The sequence below is a fragment of the Molothrus ater genome, chromosome 29, assembly GCF_012460135.2.
Source record: "Molothrus ater isolate BHLD 08-10-18 breed brown headed cowbird chromosome 29, BPBGC_Mater_1.1, whole genome shotgun sequence".
Classification (NCBI taxonomy): Eukaryota; Metazoa; Chordata; class Aves; order Passeriformes; family Icteridae; genus Molothrus; species Molothrus ater.
The window spans coordinates 636,542-660,400 of NC_050506.2; the positions used below are offsets into that span (position 1 = coordinate 636,542).

General features: G+C 46.1%; 2 protein-coding genes across 2 annotated transcripts; one reads left to right on the forward strand and one right to left on the reverse strand.

The window, feature by feature from the left end:
• Positions 1-1,504: 1,504 nt before the first annotated feature.
• On the reverse strand, positions 1,505-6,196 carry LOC118696073 (feather beta keratin-like). Its single transcript, XM_036398006.2, has 2 exons — positions 6,166-6,196; positions 1,505-1,812 (listed from the first exon to the last, which is right to left on the reverse strand). The coding sequence occupies exon 2, from the start codon at positions 1,808-1,810 to the stop codon at positions 1,505-1,507; it is 306 nt and encodes a 101-aa protein (XP_036253899.1). The 5' UTR covers positions 1,811-1,812; positions 6,166-6,196.
• Positions 6,197-22,514: 16,318 nt separating this feature from the next.
• Positions 22,515-23,279, forward strand: LOC118696035 (feather keratin 4-like). The gene has a single exon (XM_036397961.1). The coding sequence runs from the start codon at positions 22,533-22,535 to the stop codon at positions 22,917-22,919; it is 387 nt and encodes a 128-aa protein (XP_036253854.1). The 5' UTR covers positions 22,515-22,532; the 3' UTR covers positions 22,920-23,279.
• Positions 23,280-23,859: the final 580 nt, after the last annotated feature.

Sequence of the window (23,859 nt, forward strand, 5' to 3'; positions counted from 1 at the left end):
GTGCCCGGGCCGGGCAGGCGTTTGTCCCACTGCTGGCCAGGGCCCCATGCCCAGCCCTGCTGCTGGGCCAGCCTGGCCCAGGGCCTGCCCACCCCTGCTTTGGTTCTGTCTTCACACTCAATAAAGTTCACTCTGCATTCGAACTGGAGTCTCCTGGAGTTCCTTCTGCTTTGGGATCCTCAGCTAAAGCTGCTCCATGGCTGGGGGTGATGCCCTGCGGGTGTTTGGGTGGGATTGGAGGGAGTGGCCTTGTCATTGGTCACAGGAGGTGCTCCAGAGGACATTTGACTCAGGAGGGAGGTTGGACATTGGGTTCCAGCAAAACATTGACCTTCCAGAAGAGATTTCTGTGCGGATTTACAGGCACCTTCACAAAGCCTTTATTGTGCATTTCCAGCTATGAGTGGTTGTTTTCCTTGCCTGCATCCAAGCACAGCATCCAAACCCTGGGGCACAGGGAGAACCCAAGGTTCTGAGGTGACATGTGGCACCCAGGGCTGGTGTGCAAAGAGAAATGTGAGTCCTGTGCCAGGTGCTGGCACAGTGGAAATGGACTGAGGATGGGTCACTCTTGTGGAGGAATCCCAGAGTCCTCAAGGCTGGAAAAAAGTTCCAAGATCAAGTGGTCAGTGTAGACAGCAGAGTTCTGCAGGTCTGCTCCAGACTCCTGCTCCTTCAGGACACAGTGACACATGGAATGAGCCCACAGCAATTACAGCTCCCAACCACAGGACAATTTGGGTGGGGGATAAGATGGATCCACTGCTCCCTTCTAGGCCTGGGTACAGGCCCAGGCCTTGTCACCATCACTGCTGCCCTCGCTCAGAGGAGGAATCATGGTCCCTGTGTGCCCATCCCTGTCCCATGTCCACGTCACACACGCACCGTCAGCACATCCCCAACCTCAACCTGGCTCAGATGTCCCCTGGGGCACCTCCTGGTCACCTTGTGCACACTCACACCAGGCCACACACACCCTCCACTGCCCCATGGCCCTTCCAGTGACTGCGGCCTTGGAGGTTCTCACCTTGCCCAGGTGTGAGAAAGGTCCATCCATGGCCTTTAACCACCCAAACACCCGCAGGGCATCACCCCCACCCATGGAGCAGCTTCAGCTGGGGATCCCAAAAGGGAAGGAACTCCAGGAGACTCCAGTTCGAATGCAGAGTGAACTTTATTGAGTGTGAAGACAGAACCAAAGCAGGGGTGGGCAGGAAGGCCTGGCCAGCAGTGGCACACAGGTCTGCCTGGCCCGGGCACGGGGCCAGCGGGAGCAGCAGGACTCCGGGGCCGGGCTGGGCCGGGGCTGAGCCCCTGGGCCAGCAGAGCAGGGCACGGCAGGGCCCGGGGAGGCGCAGGAGAAAGCAGGACAAGCAGAAGCCTCAGGTGGGCACGTTTGCCTCCCGCCTTGGCAGGAGGGGCCCCGAGGCCTCTGGAAAGGCTGGCCAGCAGCTCCAGGGGACACTTGGCCTGCGGAGGCACTCGCTGGACGCGCGGCCCGGCTCTAGCAGGGCAGGCACCTGCGGCCGCAGTAGCGGCCACCGAGGCCGGAGAGCCCCGAGAGCCCAAAGCCCCCCGAGTTGATGGGGACCCCGGACTCGCTGAGGATGCTGCCCACGGCGGCGGAGGTGGAGGATCCCACGGCGGTGTTCTGGGGGAAGGAGCTGAGGATGGGCCCGGGCAGGGTGACCACCACGGGGGACGGCTCGATGATGACCCGCGAGTCCTGGCACTGGCGCACGCAGGGCTCGTTGCAGCTGTTGGCCAGCGGGGTGGGGCCGCAGGGCCGGCACAGGTCGTAGCAGGACATGGCTGGGGCTGGAGGAGAACCTGCAGAAGGCACGGGCAGAACGTGAGGCACGGCCTCAGCAGCAGGAGGAGCAGAGGCCAAGGGAAGGGACAGGGAACAGGGAGGAAGAAAGGATCAGGAGCTCCATGCCCAGGGCCTCCTGCAAAGAGCCCAAGAGCTTCTCCCAGCTCCTCGCAGTGAGCAGAGGCTGGGAGCAGGATCTAGGAGCAAAGTTCTGAGCAGCACAGCAGCAAGGCCAGGGATGGAGGCAGAGACAAAGAGGAGAAGGAGAAGGAGAAGGAGAAGGAGAAGGAGAAGGAGAAGGAGAAGGAGAAGGAGAAGGAGAAGGAGAAGGAGAAGGAGAAGGAGAAGGAGAAGGAGAAGGAGAAGGAGAAGGAGAAGGAGAAGGAGAAGGAGAAGGAGAAGGAGAAGGAGAAGGAGAAGGAGAAGGAGAAGGAGAAGGAGAAGGAGAAGGAGAAGGAGAAGGAGAAGGAGAAGGAGAAGGAGAAGGAGAAGGAGAAGGAGAAGGAGAAGGAGAAGGAGAAGGAGAAGGAGAGAGGACGGCAAAGACCTTTTCAGCTCACCTGTGTCACCGAGGAGGACAAGGCAGGAGAGGTGGATGAGGGATCCTGTGCTCAGAGTGGGTTTTATACTGTCCTGGACAGCCCCAGGGCCAGCCTTTGCTCATGGGATGTGTTTCCCAAGCTCATCCTGCATGGAAAACACTCCCTTCCTCCAGCACCAACCTTTGATTTGGGGCTGCAACGCTCCTTCCCCGTTTCCTTGCTGCTGGCATCCCCATTCCACGCTGGATCCTCGTTTTATGTGACTTAATTAGAGATCAAAGGCCTCTCCTGGCCGGCATTGTTGATTCAGATAATTCAGGCCTTTGTGGCCATCTCCTTGAAAGCAACGTGTTTTTCCTCCTCTGTCTGGCAGTTTAGTCACTGCCTCGTCTGTCTCATGGCCATTTCCAAATTAAAACCATGCCAGACTCATCCCAGATAGCTCCAGATTCACACAGCATTTGCATGTTTTGCATAAATGTAATTGCAGCTATTTTTCCCTGTGTTTTCAGATTGTGCCACATGTCTGGTTTGAATCTCTCATCGAGAATGAAGCCCTGCTTTAGGTGAGAGCCTAATTAGGTCACAAACCCGGCTTGGCACCAATTTTTTCTTAGTTTTTCAGTCAACATTCATCATTTTATTCCAGAAATCACTTTATGGTTTGTAGTTTATTGTGTCACTACCTTCATTTTGTGTAGAACCTCCAAGTGTATTTAAGAACCAAAATCTGAATTTTTTAAAATGTGTTTTTTTTCCAAGTAAACTTCACACTTTAAGGGGGAATAATTCCCCCTTGACCCTCAGAGCAACTTCTGCAAAGTCTCCAGGAGTGGCTTTTCTTTCCCTTTTTCCAACAAGGAGCTGAATTCTGTTTTTCAGTGGAAATAAAACGTTCAGCAGCTGTTATTGGCTATGGGCTACTGGGCAAGTTGCCTCCCTGGCCTAATTAGGGCTGGAATGAGCTCAGGTTTGATGTCCTGGCACCACAGTTTGGAGGCCAGGGTGGCCACTGGTGACATCCTGACAGCCCTGCTGCAGGACAGGAATGGGAGCAATTGGGAACACAGGGCTGGTGGCATCCCTGCAATTGCTGGGACACCTAATTTTGGTTTATTTATGGCCATCCCCAAAGCCAGAACCCCAAATGCTTCATTCAGGTGGTGCAGCCAACAATCATTTCAGCTCAACTCGGATAATTTGAGCGGGTAATTTTGGCTAACCAAGGGGAGGAAGTCTCCAGCTTCAATTTTTCCTCCCCAAAACATTTGTGAGGAGAGAAATGTTTCATTTTATTCATTAAAAAAAAAAAGCTTTCCACATCATGATTGCAGCAAAACAAGAATTAAACTGACAATGAAGGGATAAAATGATTCAATCCCCAGACTGGGAGTTTTATTTTTAGAATTATTTGAAGATTTCAGTTCAGAGAAGGACCAAATTAATTGGGAATGCTTCCTGTGGTGATTGAGGCTGAAGAAATGATCAATTCCAGGATGTGATCCATTCCAGGCCGGGCTGGATGGGATATTGAGCAACCTGACCCAGTGGGAGGTGGCCCTGCCCATGGAAGGGTTTGGGACAAGGTGATCTTTAAGGTCCCTTCCACCCCAAACCATTCACCATTCTGTGACTCCACAACTGATGGGAATTTCTTTAAGAGTTTGTTTTTTGGTTGTTTTTTTTTTAATTTAAAAACATGATTTATTTTAGGAAGTATTTTTTTAATCAAAAAAAAGGACATTTCACTCGAAGTGTAATTATTAGGAAGTATTTTTTTAATTTAAAAAAGGACATTTCAATACTTCAAAAGGAAGTATTCTTTTAATTAAAAAAAAAAAAAGGAATTTTTTTAGGAAGCTTTTTTTAAATTAAACAAAAAAAAAAAGGACATTTCACTGGAAGCTCCCTCCCAGCAGTATCAGAACCTCCATCTCTCATTTAGCTTCGTCCCACATCCCAAAGCCTCGGAGGTGTCTGTCTGCAGAACAACTGAAGCTCTTCAGCTTCTTGAAAGGGAAGAACTTCAAAGCCAATCCCAAATATTCATTAAATGGTTGAGACACACAGAGTGCATCAGCCATGGAAATATTGCAGCTACCATGCAAAATTGGGATGGTTTTGTCACTTGGGCAACAACGTCACCCGAAATTTGGTTACTCCCCGGGCAGACAGCATTTGACAGCGTCAGAACCCAGGGTTATTAATTTTTTCATTAAAAAGTCATTTTGTGTGTCATAATAACCTCCCACGGAGGCCTCTGGAGCGGATCCAAGGCTGCTTGGGATTCTTGTGACAATTTCAGGCAGCAGCACTGGGAACAAAACGAGGTGGGGATGGGGAAAGGGGGTCCAGCAGGGCCCTGCTCAGGTGAGACCTCACCTGCAGAGCTGCCCTGGAGCTGCTGGAGAGAGCCCAGAGGAGGCTCCAGGATGGGAGCAGAGGGATGGAGCAGCTCTGCTGGGAGAACTGGGAATGCTCAGCCTGGAGAAGCTTTGGGGTGACCCAGTTATGGACTTGCAGGACCTGAAGGGGCAACAAGGAACGGGGGGGAGAGAAAATTCCCAAGGGATGGGGTGCCAGGACAAGGGGGAAAGGGTTCAGACTGACAGGGTGGAAATTCAGGTGGGATTTTGGGAAGGTTCACACAAATACAAAGGAAATTTAGATGGGATTTTGGGAAGGTTCAGACCCACAGAAAGGAAATTTAGATGGGATTTTGGGAAGGTTCAGACTGAAGGAAAGGAAATTTAGGTGGGATTTTGGGGAGGAATTCCTCCCTGGGAAGGTGGGGAGGTCCCAGCCAGGGTTATCCCATGGATTCTCCATCCTTGGAAGTGTCCAAGGCCAGTCTGGAGCAGGCAGGGATGGTGGGAATGTCCCTGTCCATGGCAGGGAACAAATGCTTTCCATCCCAAAGCATTCCATGATTTCCTGGGAAACCGACAGGAAATCACAACACAAACCCAGGGAATGGATTTGTGAAACCCAGGGAAAGGAGTTTATTTGCTTCTCCCTGGATCCAGGTTATTCCATTAATTATAATGGAATTTATTCCATTGAATTTATTCCCTTCATGGGGTTTAATTTATTCCATTTTGGGATTTAATTATTCCACTTTTGGGATTTAATTTATTCCACTATTGGGATTTAATTTATTCCACTACTGGGATTTAATTTATACCATTATTGGGATTTACTTTATTCCATTCTTGGGATTTAATTTATTCCACTATTGGGATTTCATTTATTCCACTATTAGGCTTTAAAATGCACGCAGCATAGGAAATAATAAAATTTTAAAAAGCCTTACGAGGCCAAGAATCCTGACCTGATTAGGAGCCGATTACTGGAATGACAGCTGAGCTCTGATCTGTTTATCTTTGAGGGCTTTTATTGCTCAACCCATGGGTGGCTGAAGCCAATTCCGTGCTGGGGATAATGACACAGGGATGTGCAAACCATTAATGAGCACCTGGGACGGCACTTTTGGGATCGGAGTCGCTGCCTCGGGGCTCTCCCCATCCCACCTCGTCATTTAAGAGGGATTTAAAGAGGGGAAAAAAAAAAATTAAAAATTGCTGCTGTATTAAAGGAGCAAACAAGGAGCAGGTAAAGCACAAATCTGGCTGTAGGGAAGGGCAGAGCTCAGGGGACACCGGGCACTTTCCCTGCCTCGTTCCCTGGGCTGAAAGCTGCAGTTTTTGGTAAAATGACCCCAAAATGAGGTCGGGAATGAGGTTTTTGTCAGCCTCCCGGGCCCTTGGCCCTTGAATGGGGGGTGATGCTCAAAGAAGGGTCACAGAGCACAACGAGGGTGCCCAGAAATGTCCTTTATTAAAGAAAAAGGAATAAAATCTCAATTTCTGTGTGGGCAGAACAATTCCCTCAGCCTTTCCTCCATCCTCTTGGGGAATATATTTATATAAAAATATATAAATATTTATATTTGTATTTATCGTTATCATTACATATTTATATACATATACACACATATATGTATGTGTATATTTACATATATGCGTATATATTTTACATATAATAAATATATCTATAAATTATATATAAAATTATATATGCAACCATATATATGTGAAAAAATATATATAATTTATTATATATAAAATATATATATCCGGAATAATCGGAATATTGGGACCCAAGATTTCAGTAGGAAAAGGGCTCATGCTCCCTCCCTCTTTCCCTGAAAATCATTAAATTTCCCATTTTTATTCCTATTTCCCCTTTTTTTAATAATTCATCCCATTCCTCTCTGGAATTATTCCTGCAAAAATGGGTGACTCTGCAAAGTTCCCAAGGCAACGCCAGCCCCCGGGAACAGCCCCGGGAAGTTTCAGATTAAAGGATTTCAAAGCCCTTTGCAAACTCTCATGAATGATTTATTCATGTAAAACACTCATTAGCAGCTTTTAGGGATGCAGCAGGATTGCAGGATCACAAAGAGAGTCGCAAAGTCACCCGGAAGGACGTGGCAATGTTGGAAATGCGCATTCTCTGGTCATAAATAGACATTTTTTAAAATACATAATCAAATAAATAAATAAATACTATAAAATAATACAATATATAAAATACATTGTATAAATATATAATAGCAAAATAAATCTATATTAAAATATAAAATAAAGATAAAAGTATTAAATATATTTTTATATTGTCTATGAATATATTTAAATATTTTTATATAAAATTATACACATATAAATAAACATTAAATCTATTGTATATTTATAATTTATGTTATAATGTTATACATACAATTAAGTATAAAGATTCATTATATTTATCATAAATATTACTATATTATAAATGCATAAATTAATAAATAATCATATTTCTTGTTATATTAACATATTAATAATTATAAATATTTTCTCTGGTTTGATTTTGTTTTGAAAACTTTGGTTTTTTGCTTCTGCCAGATTTCTCAGAACAGACAAATGCTGGAATTTGTTGCAGAGAAAACCTTGGCATTGGACAACACTGATTCCTCAGGAATTACACAAGCAGGGAATAATTGTTAAATCAAAATGTGGAGATCATTCCTGGTTAATTTTGGATTTAGGGGAAGGGGCTCAGAGCTGAATTTTTCGTATTGATAAAGGAATAACAAGTAAAGAACTTTGATTAAGATTTAATAAAAATGTGGGGCTTGTCAGGGGAAGGAATTGAGAAAAACAATTTATTTTTCAGTTTAACTCTGAGCCCCGCAGTCTCAGAAAAAAAAAATAAAAAAACCCCAAAAACAACAACAACAACAACAAAAAAAACCTCAGAAAGCTAAAAAAGACCAAAAAAAACCAAAACCCCCCAAATCTTCTGGAATTCTGGGATAAAAAACAGCCCTAAGGAAGGAACAGGAAGGTCATAAATGCAAACAGGGCCAGTGTGACCCACAAGGAGAGAATGCAGAACTCAGTCCTGAAAAATTAACCTGGAATTAATTAACACCTCATACATACACACAAAAGGCTTTGTTAATATTTCAGCTACTTGGAGAAAATTCCAACAGCTTCACCCTCGTGTTTGTTATTATTGTTATTATTATTATTATTATTATTATTATTATTATTATTATTATTATTATTATTATTATTATTATTATTATTATTATTATTATTATATTATTTATTTGCATGGTTTCGCCCCTCTTTAACTGTTAAAAGCCGATAAACCCGTGCTGATACGATAATTCCTTGGCAGCGCGGCGTTTCCTAAGGGGTGATTTTTGAGGCGGGATTTTCATTAAAAAGGAATTATTTTCTGCCTGGGGATCATTACCCCATCCAAGGCAGCAATTTGCAGGCCCCACTAATTGCAGATTTCTTAAGTGGCAGCTTCAGGTTTCGAAAGACATAAACAAAGGCCGGGGTTTTAATTAGGGATCGGGCCTTGAAGGCCTTACACAGCTTCGGGAAACTCAGCACTTTTTATGAGGGGAAAATGGAAAAAAAAATCAAAATTCACTGCTCATTCTGAGGGAGAAATTTGGGATAAAATTTTCTGTGGGGAGGTTTTGTAGGGAATTATGGATTCCCCATCCCTGGAAGCGCCCAAGACCTGGCTGGATGCAGCCTGTGCTCCTGGGAGGGCTTGGAATTAAATAATTTTTAAAGCTCCTCCTTTAAACCATTTCATGACTCCACAAAACAACACACCAGGAGAACGTGACTATGCAGAGCACTTTGAAAAGGGAATAATTTATTAAAATAGAACCCAGGGCTGTGTTTACTGGCGCAGATTTCCAGGCCCCAACTGGAAAAGCCGTTTCAGGACACGTCCAAAAGCGCTCCCAGCCCTTCCCTAAATCCCTTCCAGGGTTTGGAGCTCCCAGTCCTTCATTCCCAGCTGATCCCGGAATCTGGGGGTTCTCCTTCCCCCCACGGATCCCTGGAACCGCACCCGAGGCCTGGAGGAGCCACGGGAATTCAAATCTGGAATTGAAATAAATTGAAATAAATGGCAGCCCGGTTCACTGCGGGTTCCTCCGGCTGCTCCCGGGGTGACCTCGGAGGATTCATTTGCCTCCTGTTCTTCCCTACACCCAGATAATAACTGGAATTAAAATCTGCCAAAGGCAACGGAAAATCCGTCTGAGAGGGAAGGGCCCAGGAGATTTTTCTATAGAGGAACCAGAAATGCAGAGGGAGCAGAAATCCCCGCGAGTTCCAGAATGTTCTGCAGCACAAGAGGCTGGGAAAAGGGGAGTGTTCATAGAATCCCAGCTCCAAGATCATCAAATCCAACCTCTGATGGATAAACCTTCAGGTTTAAGGCTTATCTGCACTTGGCAGCACATTGTGTGAATTTTATACAAATACAATTAATTAATGCCTTTAAAAAGAGTGTCAAGTGGTTAAATGGCAAGAAGCAAATCTTAGAATGTGGACTCTGAAAGAAAATCAAATATAAAAATGTAAAAAAGCAAAAATAAAGGAATACAGAAATAAACATATAGAAATATAAATATATAGATATATAAATATAGTAATAAATGAAAATATATAAATACACATATATACATAAAAATATAAATATAAAATATAATAAATTAATATATGAATATATTATTATAAAATAAAAATATAAATATTTTAAAATATAGACATAAATATGAAAACAAAAACATGCATTAGTGTCCTTTTATATCTTCATAAATGACATTTCAGCTGAATTAATCCTATGGAACAGCTTTCATATAACCTTAGGCTGGTTAATTAGAGGTTAATCTTGGGATGTTCCCACCTGCCTCGGACACTTCCAGGGATGGGATATCCACAATTCTCATTCCTCTTTCCCAGGATTCACATCCCAAGCGAGGTGCCAGGAAGTTGAGCTGCCTCCCTTTGTTCCTAATTATTATTTACTCTCAATTTTCCCTCCCAGCATAAATTATCTGCAGCCTGAGAGGGGTCCTAAGGCAAAAGCATTTGTGGGCACTTGGGAACAAAAGGGTTTGGGTTGATCCCAAGGGATTTATGCAGATTTGGGCATCAGGGATGAAACACGGAGGTGGAATTCTGCTTTTAAGGGTGTTCCCGAATACTAAAATGAGCCCCATCCCAGTATTCCAATAGGATTCCAATTAAGGACAGTTTTTATGTAGTAAATAAATGAAATTGTCTGGGGACTGTTATCCCAAAACATTCCAGTCTACCCAACTGGTGGCTCCCTCAGAAATCTCTTTTTGAGGGAATCCTGATTTGTGTCTTTATTGTGATTATTCTGTTGTTGATTTCCTCTTTAAAATCTCAATAAAAACATTTTAAATCCATGTCTGGCTCACTCAAAAATGTCGATAAATTTCTACAACTACCCACCGCCATTTTCTCCAACATTTTAATGGTTCTATATAATTTGTGCTAAATTAAGTTTTCATCAGGACAGAACAATTTCTTGCCTACTTAACCCCCGCTTAATTCTGTCCCAGAAAACCTGGATGGTTCCAACCTTCCCTTTCCCACAATTTTATCCTTTCCAACCCAAAAACTGGGGGAAAAGGGAGGAAAAAAAAAAACAACCCAACAAACAAAACCAAGGCCATGTAAGGCTCCGTGACTTCACCTTGAGTCAGGAGCCAGAACCGTGGGTGGGATTTGGGTGCCTTTAATTGCACTGGGGTCAAACCCTGCAAAGCCCAGGAGCAAATCCACCTGCTCCACTTAAACCCCATCCCAGGATTTGTAAGGAAAGGATGGGAGATAAGGCCGAGCTTTCTCCACGGCGTCACTGACACAGTGAAATTAAAGATTTATTGAGAATTCATGAGATTTCTTGAGAATTCGTGGGATTTCTTGAGAATTCTGGAATGGTGAATTTATTTTTTTCTCCTTATCCGTGGATGTAGGGGTACAATTGATGCCCTCGGGAGTGGTTTTGGGAATAAAAAGAATCCCACCCGCACCGGGAAATTATAAAAATAATTCAGTTCCCTGCTAGGCAATGATGCCACTGCAGCTCCCTTTCACAGAACCCGAGAGGGAAAACCCAATGCCAACAAAAGAACCCTTGATCAGGCCCCGAAATAACTGAAATGTGGTTAATTAGCAGCAGATCGAGCCCTATTTTTGGCCCTTGAAAGGGCAAAGTGAATCCTGCCCGGAGGGCGTAGCACGCTCTGGGAAGCTCCGGGAGGGAACAAACACAAACAGGGAGCAAAACAGTTTCATTACTCGCAGAAGTTATGCAGGCAGCAAAGTTTGTTTTGCAACTAATTAAGACTTCATGCAAAGAGGGTGTCACATCCTCCAGGCGCTTCGGGGACGTGTATAAAAGCATTTGCTACGTAGAAGCCTCCCTAATCACTTTTCTTTTCCTCTCCTCCTTGGGTGATCCTGGTAAGTCAATTTTGAATCAATTATTGAATTTTAAATCAATTATTATTTTTATTATTGCTATTGTTATTATCGCTATCTGAATCTCAAATGACAGGGCGAGCTCGTGAAAGGACAAGGGGGTGTTTTAGCAGAAAGAGCCTTTTTATTATCCTTTAGTTTGGAGTTAATTGAAGTTTTACATTTCAGAGGGGAGAGCTCAGGAAAGCAGGGAGGGCACAGAAAACTCCCTCTGAACCCTGAAGAGTCTCAATAATTCCATGGTGCTCTTTTCATATTCCAAAGAGTCGGTGTCATTAAAGAAATTATCATTTAAAATTTAATTTCTACGATGTTCTCACCCTCAGCTGTCTTCCAGGAGGCTCCAGTGTCTTTTAAGTTGGAGAACTCGCCCTAAATATTTTCCCAATCCTGCAGAGAGCAGAACACAGATTTTCCTTGCTCAAAATCCACTTTACTGCCGGCTTCGGTTAAAATATATTTCTAGTTTTGAATTCCAAACGTAGCAGGAGCATCCCAGTGCTCCTTTTTCACCTCCTTTCAGGAGCTCTGGGATGAGCTTTTACAGATCGTGTGGAACCACTGAAGATCCCCAGACCAATCTTCTTTTCCCAAAGCCAAAATCAGCCATTCCAGATCCAGCTTTTCAGCTGGAAAAATACCCTGTGGTTGCCTTCTCCTCACCTTCAAGTCTAAGGAGAGTGGATTTGAATTAATTGGGAAAAAACTCAGAATTTTGAACTCGGGAAGGTTAAAATGGGATGTTCAGGTGGAGACGTGAGAAATCCCCCCTGGATTTTGTCTCCCCCACAGATTCCTGGGGTGAACTGGGGATTTATTTAGGAAATCACTTCAAGCCCCCCTTTGCCAGCCCTTAATTTCTCCCCCAGCAGCTCCAAAGAGCTAAAATGAGGGAAATGAGGAAAATTATCCCTTCTCCCTCCGTGTTTTCCTTGCCCAATCCGTGTGGGCACAATCCAGGGCAAGCATGGCCTTCAATCCATAATTAAACCATGCGCAGGGAAAATCTGGCCTCGATATCAGGCTGGGTTTAAAGTGCTCTGGGATTTCAAATATTCAGCTGATCCCTAATGAGACCCATAAAAAATGGGTGGATCTCCAGCCTGGATCTCACTGTTCCACTTGGAACAAGGTGGGAGGAGGACACAAGCTCCAACCTCCACACTGGGGATTTAAATGAGGATTAAAACCCGAGTTTGAAATCTGGGATTGAATTGGGAGTCGTGGTTTTCTGCTGGAAAAAGGAGTGGGACGGACACAGCGAAAATCCCAGGAAGAGAAGCAATGGGATAAAAGATTTTTGGGGTTAAAATGGTGACGGTCTGAAAAATATCATTATATTGAAAACAGGAAGTTCAACGAGGAAGGAAAAGAGCTCCTGGTTGGAAAACTAAACTGGACAAATTCAGCTCCAGCCTGAGCTCTTTGGAATTCCCAATTTCCCGTAAATCCCCATAACCACGTTGCCAAAACACCACTATTTATCCCGGATATTTCCCACCACACCGAGGATGCTTTTTCTCATTTTTCCCTCTTTTCCTGCTCTTTTCCAGGTCTGTCCTGCCAAATTCAACTCCTACCTGAGCTCCCAATTTCTTGTAAATCCCCATAACAGCGTTACCAAAACTCCGCTATTTATCCCAGATATTTCCCGTCACACCAAGGATTATTTTTTCTCATTTTTCCCTCTTTTTCTGCTCATTTCCAGCTCTGCCCTGCCAAATTCAGCTCCCACCTGAGTTCTTTGTAATTCCCAATTTCCCATAAACCCCCATAACCACGTCACCCAAACCCGCTATTTATCCCAGATATTTCCCGTCACACCAAGGATTATTTTTTCTCATTTTCCCTCTTTCCCTGCTCCTTTCCAGCTCTGCCCTGCCCCATGTCTCCTTTCCACGAGTGCTGCCTGCCCCCGGGCCTGGCGTGCCCCGAGCCCTTCGCCGTGACCCGCAGCGACACCTGCGTCATCAAGTACCCCGACACCGTGGTGGACATCGTGGAGCCCGACTTTCCCCCCTACTCCGTCATCTACCCCGGGCCCACGCTGACCACCTTCCCCCAGCAGACCCTGGTGGGCTCCACGGCCCTGCTGGACATCAGGAACTTCCTGGGCTCCCAGGGATTCCTTGGGTTTGGGGGTAGGTGCGCTTTGGGCTCAGGTGTGGGCGCCTCTTTTCGGGGCGCTCTGGGGATTTTTAATCCTTTTCCTTCTCACTCATCCCAGTTTTGTTGTGGAACTTGCAGGCCAACCTAAACCCTGCCTGGATATCTGTGGATAGACTGAAAAAGCACAACTGAGCAGTCAGACAGAGCCCGACTAAAGTTTATGGATAATGGATTGTAGAAGTGCCGAGCTCCCGAGGTTCCCATGGAGTCCATAAATCCAGGGATTCCTGGCACTAGACCTGCCTGAGGACTAGAATTTCCAAACTACGAAAAAACTGAAATTTCTCTATTTACCTCATTCCAAATTAGGACAAACCAAAGCCCAGAATTTTCCAAGAAACCAGATTTTAAAAAAATACAGATCTCCTTTTTTTTTTTCTTTTTTTTTTTTTTTTTTTTTGGTTTGCTAAAACCTGTGTGTCAATAAATTCGTTTTTATGCCAACACGGACGTTTTATTATCAATAAAAAATTACAAAATCCACCCAAACTATATGACTGAAAATCTTGGGTTCCAAAATGAAAATTTTCCCAAATTCCTCTTCATTTGCAAATTTTGCTGAACCGGCATTAAAAAAAAAAAAAAAGAAAAAAAATAAAAAAAAAGAAATCGGTTCTACTTGGCATTTCTGAAAATTAGGAATTTGTAGTTCCTTGCTGTGCTTTATTTCTGCTTAGCCTTACCGTGTAACGCTCTCCCAGCTTCTTTTCCTGCCTTCATCTCATTTAATGCAAGGAAAAAAAAGCCAAAATCAAAATATTTACAGCAATTGTAAGAACAAATCTCTTTGCAAAATCCTTCTGCTAAAATCTACGAAAATCATGGGAGTGGGGATTTGTTGTGGACCCTCCTGGAATTCTTTGATTTTATCCTTTCCAGTGAGTTTTGCACTTGTGAATTGAGCTTCTCGTTCCCATTAAATGCTGTCATGCAGATGCACTTTTGGGTTTTGCTTTTTTAGGATGGTTTGGGGTGGAAGGGACCCCAAAAAATCATCCAGTGCCTCCCCGTGCCATGGGCAGGGACATTCCCCTACCCCAGGTGGGTCCAACCCAGCCTTGGGCACTCCCAGGGATGGAGAATCCATGGAATCACCTGGGCCAGGGCAGGATTTATCCCTAAAATCCCATCCAAGGGAATTCTGGAATGGTTTGGGATGGAAAGGAACCTGAAATCCCAAAAAATCCCACCCCAATTCCATGGGCAGGGACCTTCCCCTATCCCAGGTGGGTCCAACCTGGCTTTGGGCACTTCCAAGGATGGGAAATCCATGGAATAACCTGGGACCCTCACAAGGAACAATTCCAACCCAAATCCCAAGCAAATTTCCCCTTTTTCAGTCTGAACCCCCCCCCTCCCTCTATCCAGTCACTCCCATTCTGATGGAAAACTCTCCTCTACATTTAATTTTGACCCTTTTTGGTCCCAGAAGTGACTTTGGGACTTTTCCTGAGGCTCAACACCCCCCACATCAGCATTAACCGAACCACCACACAAAACTGAGGAGATTTTGCCTTTTCCCAGAGTTCATCCAGCCTGGATTTTGGGGTGAAATTCTGATGCCTGTGGGTGCTGGGACCAGCACAAAAATGCAGATTTTTTTTTTTGTGTTTAATTAATTGAAGCCCTGGAATGAATTTTCCAGCTGACTCGTGAGGCTGCTCCCCAAAAATAGGACAAAAATCCTGGGCCAAGCGTGTTCAGGCAGGAGCTGGGCACTGTCACCCTCCCTGGGGCACCAGGCTAGGACAAGTTGGGCAAGGATGATCTGCAACGTGTGAAAGAAATAAATATAAATATTATATATTGTGGGCAAGGACGATCTGCAACGTGTGAAGGAAATAAATATAAATATTATATATTGTGGGCAAGGATGATCTGCAACATGTGAAGGAAATAAATATAAATATTATATATTGTGGGCAAGGATGATCTGCAACGTGTGAAGGAAATAAATATAAATATCATTTATTGTGGGCAAGGACGATCTGCAACGTGTGAAGGAAATAAATATAAATATTATATATGGTGGGCAAGGCCCAATCTGAACATGGGGATGTGCAGTTTAAAATGTGAAAGAAATAAATATAAATATATATTGTGGGCCAGGACCATTTGCAACATGCGAAAAAAATAAACATAAATATTATATATTATGGGCAAGGACAATCTGCAATGTGTGAAATAAATATAAATATAAATATAAATATAAATATAAATATACATATACATATACATATACATATACATATACATATACATATACATATACATATACATATACATATACATATACATATAAATATTATAGGCAAGGACTCTCTGCAACGTGGGGATGTGCAGCCTAAAATGTATAAAAGAAATAAATGTAAATATTATGTATATCTTAGCCAATATTTGGTAATAGCTAGAAGTAATGAGTGATCTAGCTGGGAATTAACGAGCTGGAATTTCCGGGGAATCGCATTTCCAAAATCCTCCCCCACCCCCCCGCCGGGGGTTTTCTGTCCACACCAATCCACTTTAATTTCGTCTAATCCGCAAAGGAAATCGGCAAATCTGCTTTTTCCACAAATCGGCTCCTGGGTGATCCTTCCCCTAATGACAGGCTTTGGGAACGCTCCACAAACATTAATTATCTTTGTACGCAAGCCTTGCGACACGAAGATTTGGATTTGGACATCCAGATGTTGGGCAACAGCTGCACTTTAGCAACACGAGGATGGGAGTTGGGAGCGGCATTTTTCGGGATCGTTATTTCAGTATTTTTTGGGGCAGGAGCTGGTTTGGATTTTCGGTGAATCAGCTCCAGCGCGCCCCGGGGCAGGGCGAAGGAATTGGCAGAAATTAATTCCGGGGTGAATATTTGGGATATTTGGGAATTTCGAGTGCCTTGGACAGACTCAAGGAACTTCCTGGCAGGGACACTTACAGGTATTTAGAATAAACGAATCCCAAATCCTCATCTCTAAGCTATTTTTGCTTTTCCTACGCTAAACATCGGAACTAAAAAGGATGAATCAAACCACATCTTATCAGCCTCAAATGTTCGGATATCCGGTGATAACATCACTCAATTAAGCACAAAACTTCATTAATGACGCTTCGTTAATACTCCAGCCCCCGAGGGATCGGATTCCCATTAAATTCAGCCCCCGGGGCAGGTTGGTGGCAGCTGAGGCCGGTGCTGGCCGGAATTTGTCACCCTGGAGCCACCCCGGGAGGACCAAGGTGACTCCGAGCATCTGCCGCGCCCAGGGGTTGCTAAAAATACCCGGCTCCTCCTGCTCCCGCATGTTTACATTCCTGTGGTTTGCTCCCATTAAACAATTCCCTGCCCTAAACCCTCCTGAAAATGTGGGATTTTCCTCCGGGGGGGATGGAGGGATCCATCCTGCTGGGAGGAGGGTGGAAATAATCCCAAAAACGAGTGGGAAAAATCCCAAAATGGAGTGGGAAAAATCCCAAAATGGAGTGGGTAAAATTCCAAAATGGAGCAGGAAATATTCCAGAATCGAGTGAGAATAATCCCAAAACTGAGTGGGTAAAATTCCAGAATTGAGTGGGAATAATCCCAAAATCGAGTGGGAATAACCCCAAAATCAAGTGGGAATAACCCCAAAATCAAGTGGGAATAATTCCAAAATCAAGTGACAATAACTCCAAAACCGAGTGGGAAAAATTCCAGAATCAAATGGGAATAATTCCAAAATCGAGTGGGAATAATTCCAAAATCGAGCGGAAAAGTCCCGGGCTTTATGGGGAAACTGAGGCAGGTTGTGCAATGCCACCCGGGACAAGCAGAGGGAGACACGGAGTCACTGAGGGAACTCGGATCTGGGGCTCCACCCAAGCACCAAAAACCCGGATTAATCAAAAAAAATAAAAACAAAAAATACCAAAAGCCAGGATAAATTTAAAAATAAAAACAAAACACCAAAGCACAGCATGCTCCGGGTTCCACCAACCCCAGAACCCTTCCCTGGGCAGGACCTGGGTTCCTCCAACCCCAGAACCCTTTCCTGAGGGTTCTCCGGGTTCCACCAACCCCAGAACCCTTTCCTGAGGGTTCTCCAGATTCCACCAACCCCAGAACCCTTCCCTGAGTGTTCTGTGGGTTCCTCCAACCCCAAAACTCTTCCCAGGACGTGCTCTGGGTTCCACCAACCCCAGGAACCCCATCCCAGGGTGTTCTCCGGGTTCCACCAACCCCAAAACCCCTTCCCCAGCGTGCTCTGGACTCCTCCAACCCCAGAACCCTTCCCTGGGTGTTCTCCGGGTCCCACCAACCCCAGAACCCTTCCCTGGGTGTTCTCCGGGTTCCACCAACCCCAAAACCCTTCCCTGGGTGTTCTCCGGGTCCCACCAACCCCAGAACCCTTCCCTGGGTGTTCTCCGGGTCCCACCAACCCCAGAACCCTTCCCTGGGTGTTCTCCGAGTCCCACCAACCCCAGAACCCTTCCCTGGGTGTTCTCCGAGTCCCACCAACCCCAGAATCGTTCCCTGGGCGGATTTGGGAATTTTTCCCCACCCAGGAGCCGCCGGCTCTTGGGCAACCACCCAAGAGCAACCGAGGTCACTCCCTGCCCTGAGCGGACCGGGGGTCACCGCCTGGATTCTGGGATTCTCCGGCTTTCCCTGCGAAATCAGAACTCCTGATAGAGCAGAACGCGCGGGGAGCGAGGCGTTAATTGCCGTTAATTACCCGATGGGCGGAATTGTTGCTGATGCGAGCTTGGTGCCGCTGATGTCAGCGGGCGGAGACGCTTTGAAGCGGGGGCAGCGAGGGCTGCGAAGCTCCGGCAGCGCCGCTCCCACCCCAAATCCTCTCTTTGATGATTCCTCGGTCAGGCAGAGCCTCCCGACTCAGCCTCAGCAGCGAACCCCGCGGCTCTGCAGCCCCGCCGAACCGGTTCGGGCACAAAAACCGAATTAACCGGTCTTAGAGCTGCCCCTGCCCTGCGCAAGGATGTAATTGTCTACAACGATTCAGGATTAATGGTTATTAAGGTTCTGTGTTGTGGGGTTTGCAGTCTGCGCTCGCTCTTTGTTGCCTTTGTTACTCACGGGGTGGTTTGGGCTGGATGGGGACTTAAAACTCGCCCAGTTCCACCCCTGCCGCGGTCCCGGCTCCTTCCAGCCTGGCCTCGGACACTTTTCTTCGTTTTGGTGGATTTCTCCTTAAAATCGGGGCTGAACCCCGCTTAAATATTCCGGTTCTGATGGGATTTAGGAGCGCTTTCCTGCTCTGCTTTCTGTGCCGGGTAAAGGGTGCAAAAAATCAAAGCGGGGGCTTTCCCAAGGCTTTTGAATTTATGGGAGAATGAGGGATTTCGGTTTCTTAATTCTGAAAAAAAAAAATATTGGGGAAAGTTTTGAGAATGGATTTTCCCAGAAATTCCCTGGAGAAGCTGTGCCAGAGCCTCCCCACCGTCACAGGGAACAATTCCTTCCCAAAATCCCCCCTAAACCTCCTCTCCTTCAGTCTGGATCCATCCCCACATTTCCCGACGAACCAACTGCGGGCACAGGAGCAAAACACAAAACGCGGGTGGAAAAGAGAAAATTCCACCTGAGATTTCTGCATTTCGGGGGATTTGGGGAGGAGTTGGTCTCGTTGTGCTCCAGGGACTGATTTTTCCAGCCAGGATTCCGTTCCTGGGTTGGGAATTCCCAAATGTATCAGCTGAGGAGAGCTGGAAACCTTTCCGAGGGGTGAATTTCACGTTTTCTCCAGGTGCTTTAATCCTCCTGGTCTGGGACAGGAATTTTGGGAAGTGGGGGGGGGGGGGGGGGGGGGGGAGGTGTTGGAGCAAGAAATTCCCAAGGGTGATACCAGAGACACGGGAAATTTCGGGAGGAGAAGAAAATGGATTATTTTGGTGCCATGGACGTGATCCCAAAAGGAGCCACACGGCCCCAGCTCTTCCCGGCTCACAAAGAAGCCGCTGGGAGGATCTTCCCAAAATCCCGGTACCCCGCACCCCTTTTTTCCCTTTTTTTCCCTTTTCACTCCCTGTTCCCTCTTTGCGCCTGGAAATGCCCACCTTGAGACGAGGTAAAACCATCCCGGGGTTTGTGGCATGGCAGAAATTATTCTGATTTTATGAGGCACCTCCAGAGATGCCGCAGGGATCTGGAGCTTATCAGGAATATTCCGGAGACATCAGAAAATGAGATTTCAAAGAGGATCTCAAAACCTCTGCGAGTTTGTCATCCAGGGAAATCATTTCGTGGTAATCACGGTAATGACATCCTAGAGGATCCGGGCTGCTGTGACCTCACAAAGAATAAATTATGGAAAGTGTTTCATCAAACTCCTCATTTTAAACTTCACAACTGGCATAATTCATGAACGGCTTCGTTTTTATTCCAAAGATAACCCCGAGCTTTGCTCTTCAGCTTTGCACCAGATCCTGCCCCTGATTCAGGAGCGCATCCGTAAATCCCACCAATGTTATGGGAAAGAAAGCGAGGCACGGCCGCAATTCCCTGTGTCAGGTTTTGCTTCCACAAGGAAAATCACCCTGGCGCTCCAAGATTCCCTGCGCACTCCAGCTTTTAGCCACGATAAGCTAAAAAACCCCTCATTAATTCTCGCTGCATTTTCACCTCTTAATGAAACCGGGAGCAGAAAAGCAGGAAATTCCGAGATGAAAAGACCTGGCGCGCTGCCGCCTGCGTTTTTGGGGTTATTGCCCAACGCGGCTTTAGATAATCATAAACAGCGAGCAAAACAATTCCTGCGGCTCCAGCGGCGGTCGCTGCACCGGGCTCGGCTCCCGAGTCATTAAAGCGCTTTAGCAAAGGGTGGCTCAGCCGCCCCGGGCCATCGGGGCAGGGTATAAATCCCCTCTCCACCCTGGCATCTCCTCACTGCCTCTCCCGACTCCTCCTCTCCGCCTCTCTGAGTAAGTTCGGACTCCCCGGCTCTAAAAACCTCAATTTCCCTTCTGCTTTTGGCGTGGATTTCTCCTCAGAATCGGGGCTGAGCTTTGCCTGAATGTTCTGCTTCTGAGGGGTTTAGGAGCGCTTTTCGTGCTGGGCAAAGGGGGCGGAAAGTCAAAGCGGGGCTTTTGCAGGGATTTGGGATTTATGGGAGAATGAGGGTTTCAGTCTTTTAATTCTGGAAAAATATTTGGGAAAGTCTCGGGGATGGATTTAACTTCGCGTTTGGTTGCGTGGCACGATCAGGGAGAGGGTTCAGGGTGGAATTCGTGGAAAACTGTGGAAAATTCTGCCTGGAACTGAGCTCGGTGCAGCTCTGCTGCTGCTTGGATCAGCTCATCCTTAATTTAATTGGAGCCAAGCGAGCTACACCAAGCTACTATTATGGATTATTAACCTAACTGTGCCAATAACTTTCATTTCTAACTCTTAAAAGTAACTTACATTTCTAAAGCGCTTTTACAGAGATAAAATTCAGCATTTCTGTAGGTTAGCGCTGCGTTCTAACTTGAAGGAATTTCGAGGAAAATGCCCTGCACGGGTATTTTTGATTTTTTTTTAATTATCAAAAAAGGATAAATTTAATTTACAAGTTTAAAAAAATATTCTGATGCTACACCACGCTTTTATGTGAGGATTTTACCTGAAGAAATAAACATTATCGAATGAATTTCCCCTAGGTGAAAATGCAGTTTTCTTATTTGGCTTGATTATATCACTATATAAATATTTTAACATATATATTATATTATATAAATATTTTAATTATATGTTTCACTTATTAAACGAGCACTCAACTCTCCCACCTATTCTCAGCCTTTTGCTTTTTCCCCTGTGTTTTAGCAGAATATTTTCCTGCCTGAAAACATCAGGAATCTGCAAGGAAAATAATACAAAAATTAAGCAGGGTGCTAAGGTGATTATTCCACGCGGAAATAGGTGGAAAATCCGGATTTTTTTTTTTTTTTTTTTCTTTTCCCAAGTGTGGGAGGAACAGAGGCGCTGTGGGAACGAGTTCCAGCGCGTCCTCGGGAATTCCTGCAAAGGGCGAGGGCTGGGAGGTGGCACGGGAGGAAAAGAGGAGGAGTTCTGCTCCCGGGGAGGAGGAGAAAAAGGGGGAAATTTCACAGGAATTCAGAACAAACCGGGGCGGGAAAGTTAAAGGTGGGAGATAAAACTGCATCCAAATTACCTCCGAGGATCCCTTAAGGCCAAATGTCAATAATCAAGAGAGCAATTATTGGTTTTACCTCAATTATCCCTAACAAGGTCTTAAACGGAAATTACAGCCAAGAGAGCAATTCTTGGTTTTGCCTCAGTTATCCCTAACAAGATCTCAAAACGAAACGTCAATGGCCAAGAGAGCAATTCTTGTCTTTATCCGAATTACCTCTAAAAAAACCACTTAGAGCCAAATGTCAACAAACAAGGGATCAGCTTTTGTTCTTACCCGAATTATCTCAGGATGTCAATAGCCGAGTGCTCAACTCTTGTCTTTTCCCGAGTTTAGGAGCACAATGGCCCCTTAGAGATATCTCGATTATCTCTAAAAACCACTTAGAGCCAAATAAACCAGCGCTCGGGTCGTGGTTTTATCTCGATTATCTCTAAAAACCCTTGGAGCCAAATGTCAATAAACAAGGGCTCTATCTCGATTATCTCTGACGATCTTTTAGAGACAAATGCCAATAAACCAGCGCTTAAATTTTGTCTCTATCCCAAGTTTCTCTGACGATCTTTTATAGCCAAATGTCAATAAACCAGCCCTTGGCTCGTGACTTTATCTCGATTACCTCTAAAAACCCTCAGAGCCAAATGTCAATAAACCAGCTCTCAAATTTTGTCTCTATCCCAATTTCCTCCGACGATCTTTTAGAGCCAAATGTCAATAAGTCAGCCCTCAAATTTTAACTCTCCCAATTTCCTCTGACAGTCTTTTAGAGCCAAATGTCAATAAATCAACGCTCAAGTTCTGTCTCTATCTCGATTATCTCCGACGATCTTTTAGAGCCAAATGTCAATAAACCATCGTTCAAATTCTGTCTCTATCCCAATTTCCTCTGTCGATCTCTCGGACCCAAATGCCAACATCCAAGAGCCTCCGGGAGTTTTTCCCTTCGCTTTTGGACCTTCTCTTTGTGTCTTTTTGAACCCCGCAGGCTCTCCCCCGGCCCCACCAGGCGATGGCTTCCACCCAGCTGGCCTGTGCCACCCCCTGCGAGCCCAAGTGTCCCCAGCCTCTGGCCAGCAGCACCAACGAGCCCTGCGTGGTGACCTGCGGCGACTCCCGGGTCATCATCTACCCCCCGCCCGTGGTTGTCACCTTCCCGGGGCCCATCCTCACCACGTACCCGCAGCAAACCGTCGTGGGAGCCTCGGAACCCTCGGAGGTGGCCCTGGTCGAGCCCCAGGCCGCGGTGGCCGCCGAGGTGACGGCGGGGGACAAAGTGGCGGCGCCGGTGGTGGCCCGAGCGGAGCCGCGCTGCGCCCCCAAATATTCCTACAGCTACTCGTCGCAATGGACTCATCCCTGCAACTCCTACCGCTCCGGGAAGCGCTGGACGTGCTGAGCCCCCGGGAAAGGGAAATTCCGGGTGAAATCCCAGCGGGTTTTTTTTCCCTTAGTTTAGAGCTGTTCTCCCGCAGCTTCGCGGCGCGCTCGGCTGCTCCCGCCGCGCTTCGGCTTATCGCGGATTTTTTTTTTACTGGCACTGAGCTTGGAGAGGTGACTTGAAATGCTCGGAATTGCACACGGCAACGCTGCCAAAAAAGGGAAATTACCCCGTTTTTTTACAGGCGGCATCGCTTGGATGCCGGTGATTTGCCAGAGCCTCGCTGAACCCCCGGAACGATGCTCTTTGTGTCCTGTACAGTTTTGTTCCACAATTGTAGGAAAGCTTCTCTTTCCAAATAAATTTTCTCGACCTAAATACATTTTCTGTTTTCCTTTATCATATTTTTTTTTTTTTTTTTAAGGAAGGGGAGGTTGGGTGGGATATCAGGGAAATTCTTCCCCCAAAGGGTGCTGAGCAGTGCCCAGGCTGCCCAGGGAACGGGATGAAGCTGTGCCCGGGGAGGTTTAGGATGGATTTTAGGGGAAGGTTCTTCCCCCAGAGGGTGCTGGGCACCGCCCGGGATCCCCAGGGAATGGGCAAATTCCTGAGGCTGCCAGAGCTCCAGGAGCGCTTGGAAAACGCCCTCAGGGAGAGGAGAGAGCCCAGAGGTGGCTCCAGGATGGGATCAGAGGGATGGAGCAGCTCTGCTGGGAGAACTGGGATGGTTCAGCCTGGAAAAGCTTTAAGGTGACAAAGTTGTGGCCCCGGAGGACCTGAAGGGGCAACAAAAACATGGGGAGAGAAAATTCCCAAGGGATGGGATGCCAGGACAAAGGGGAATGGGTTCAGACTGATGGAGAGCAGGTTTAGGTGGGGCATTGGCCAGGAATTGTTCCCTGTGAGGGTGGAGAGGCCCTGGGATGGATTTCCCAGAGAAGCTGGGGCTGCCCCATCC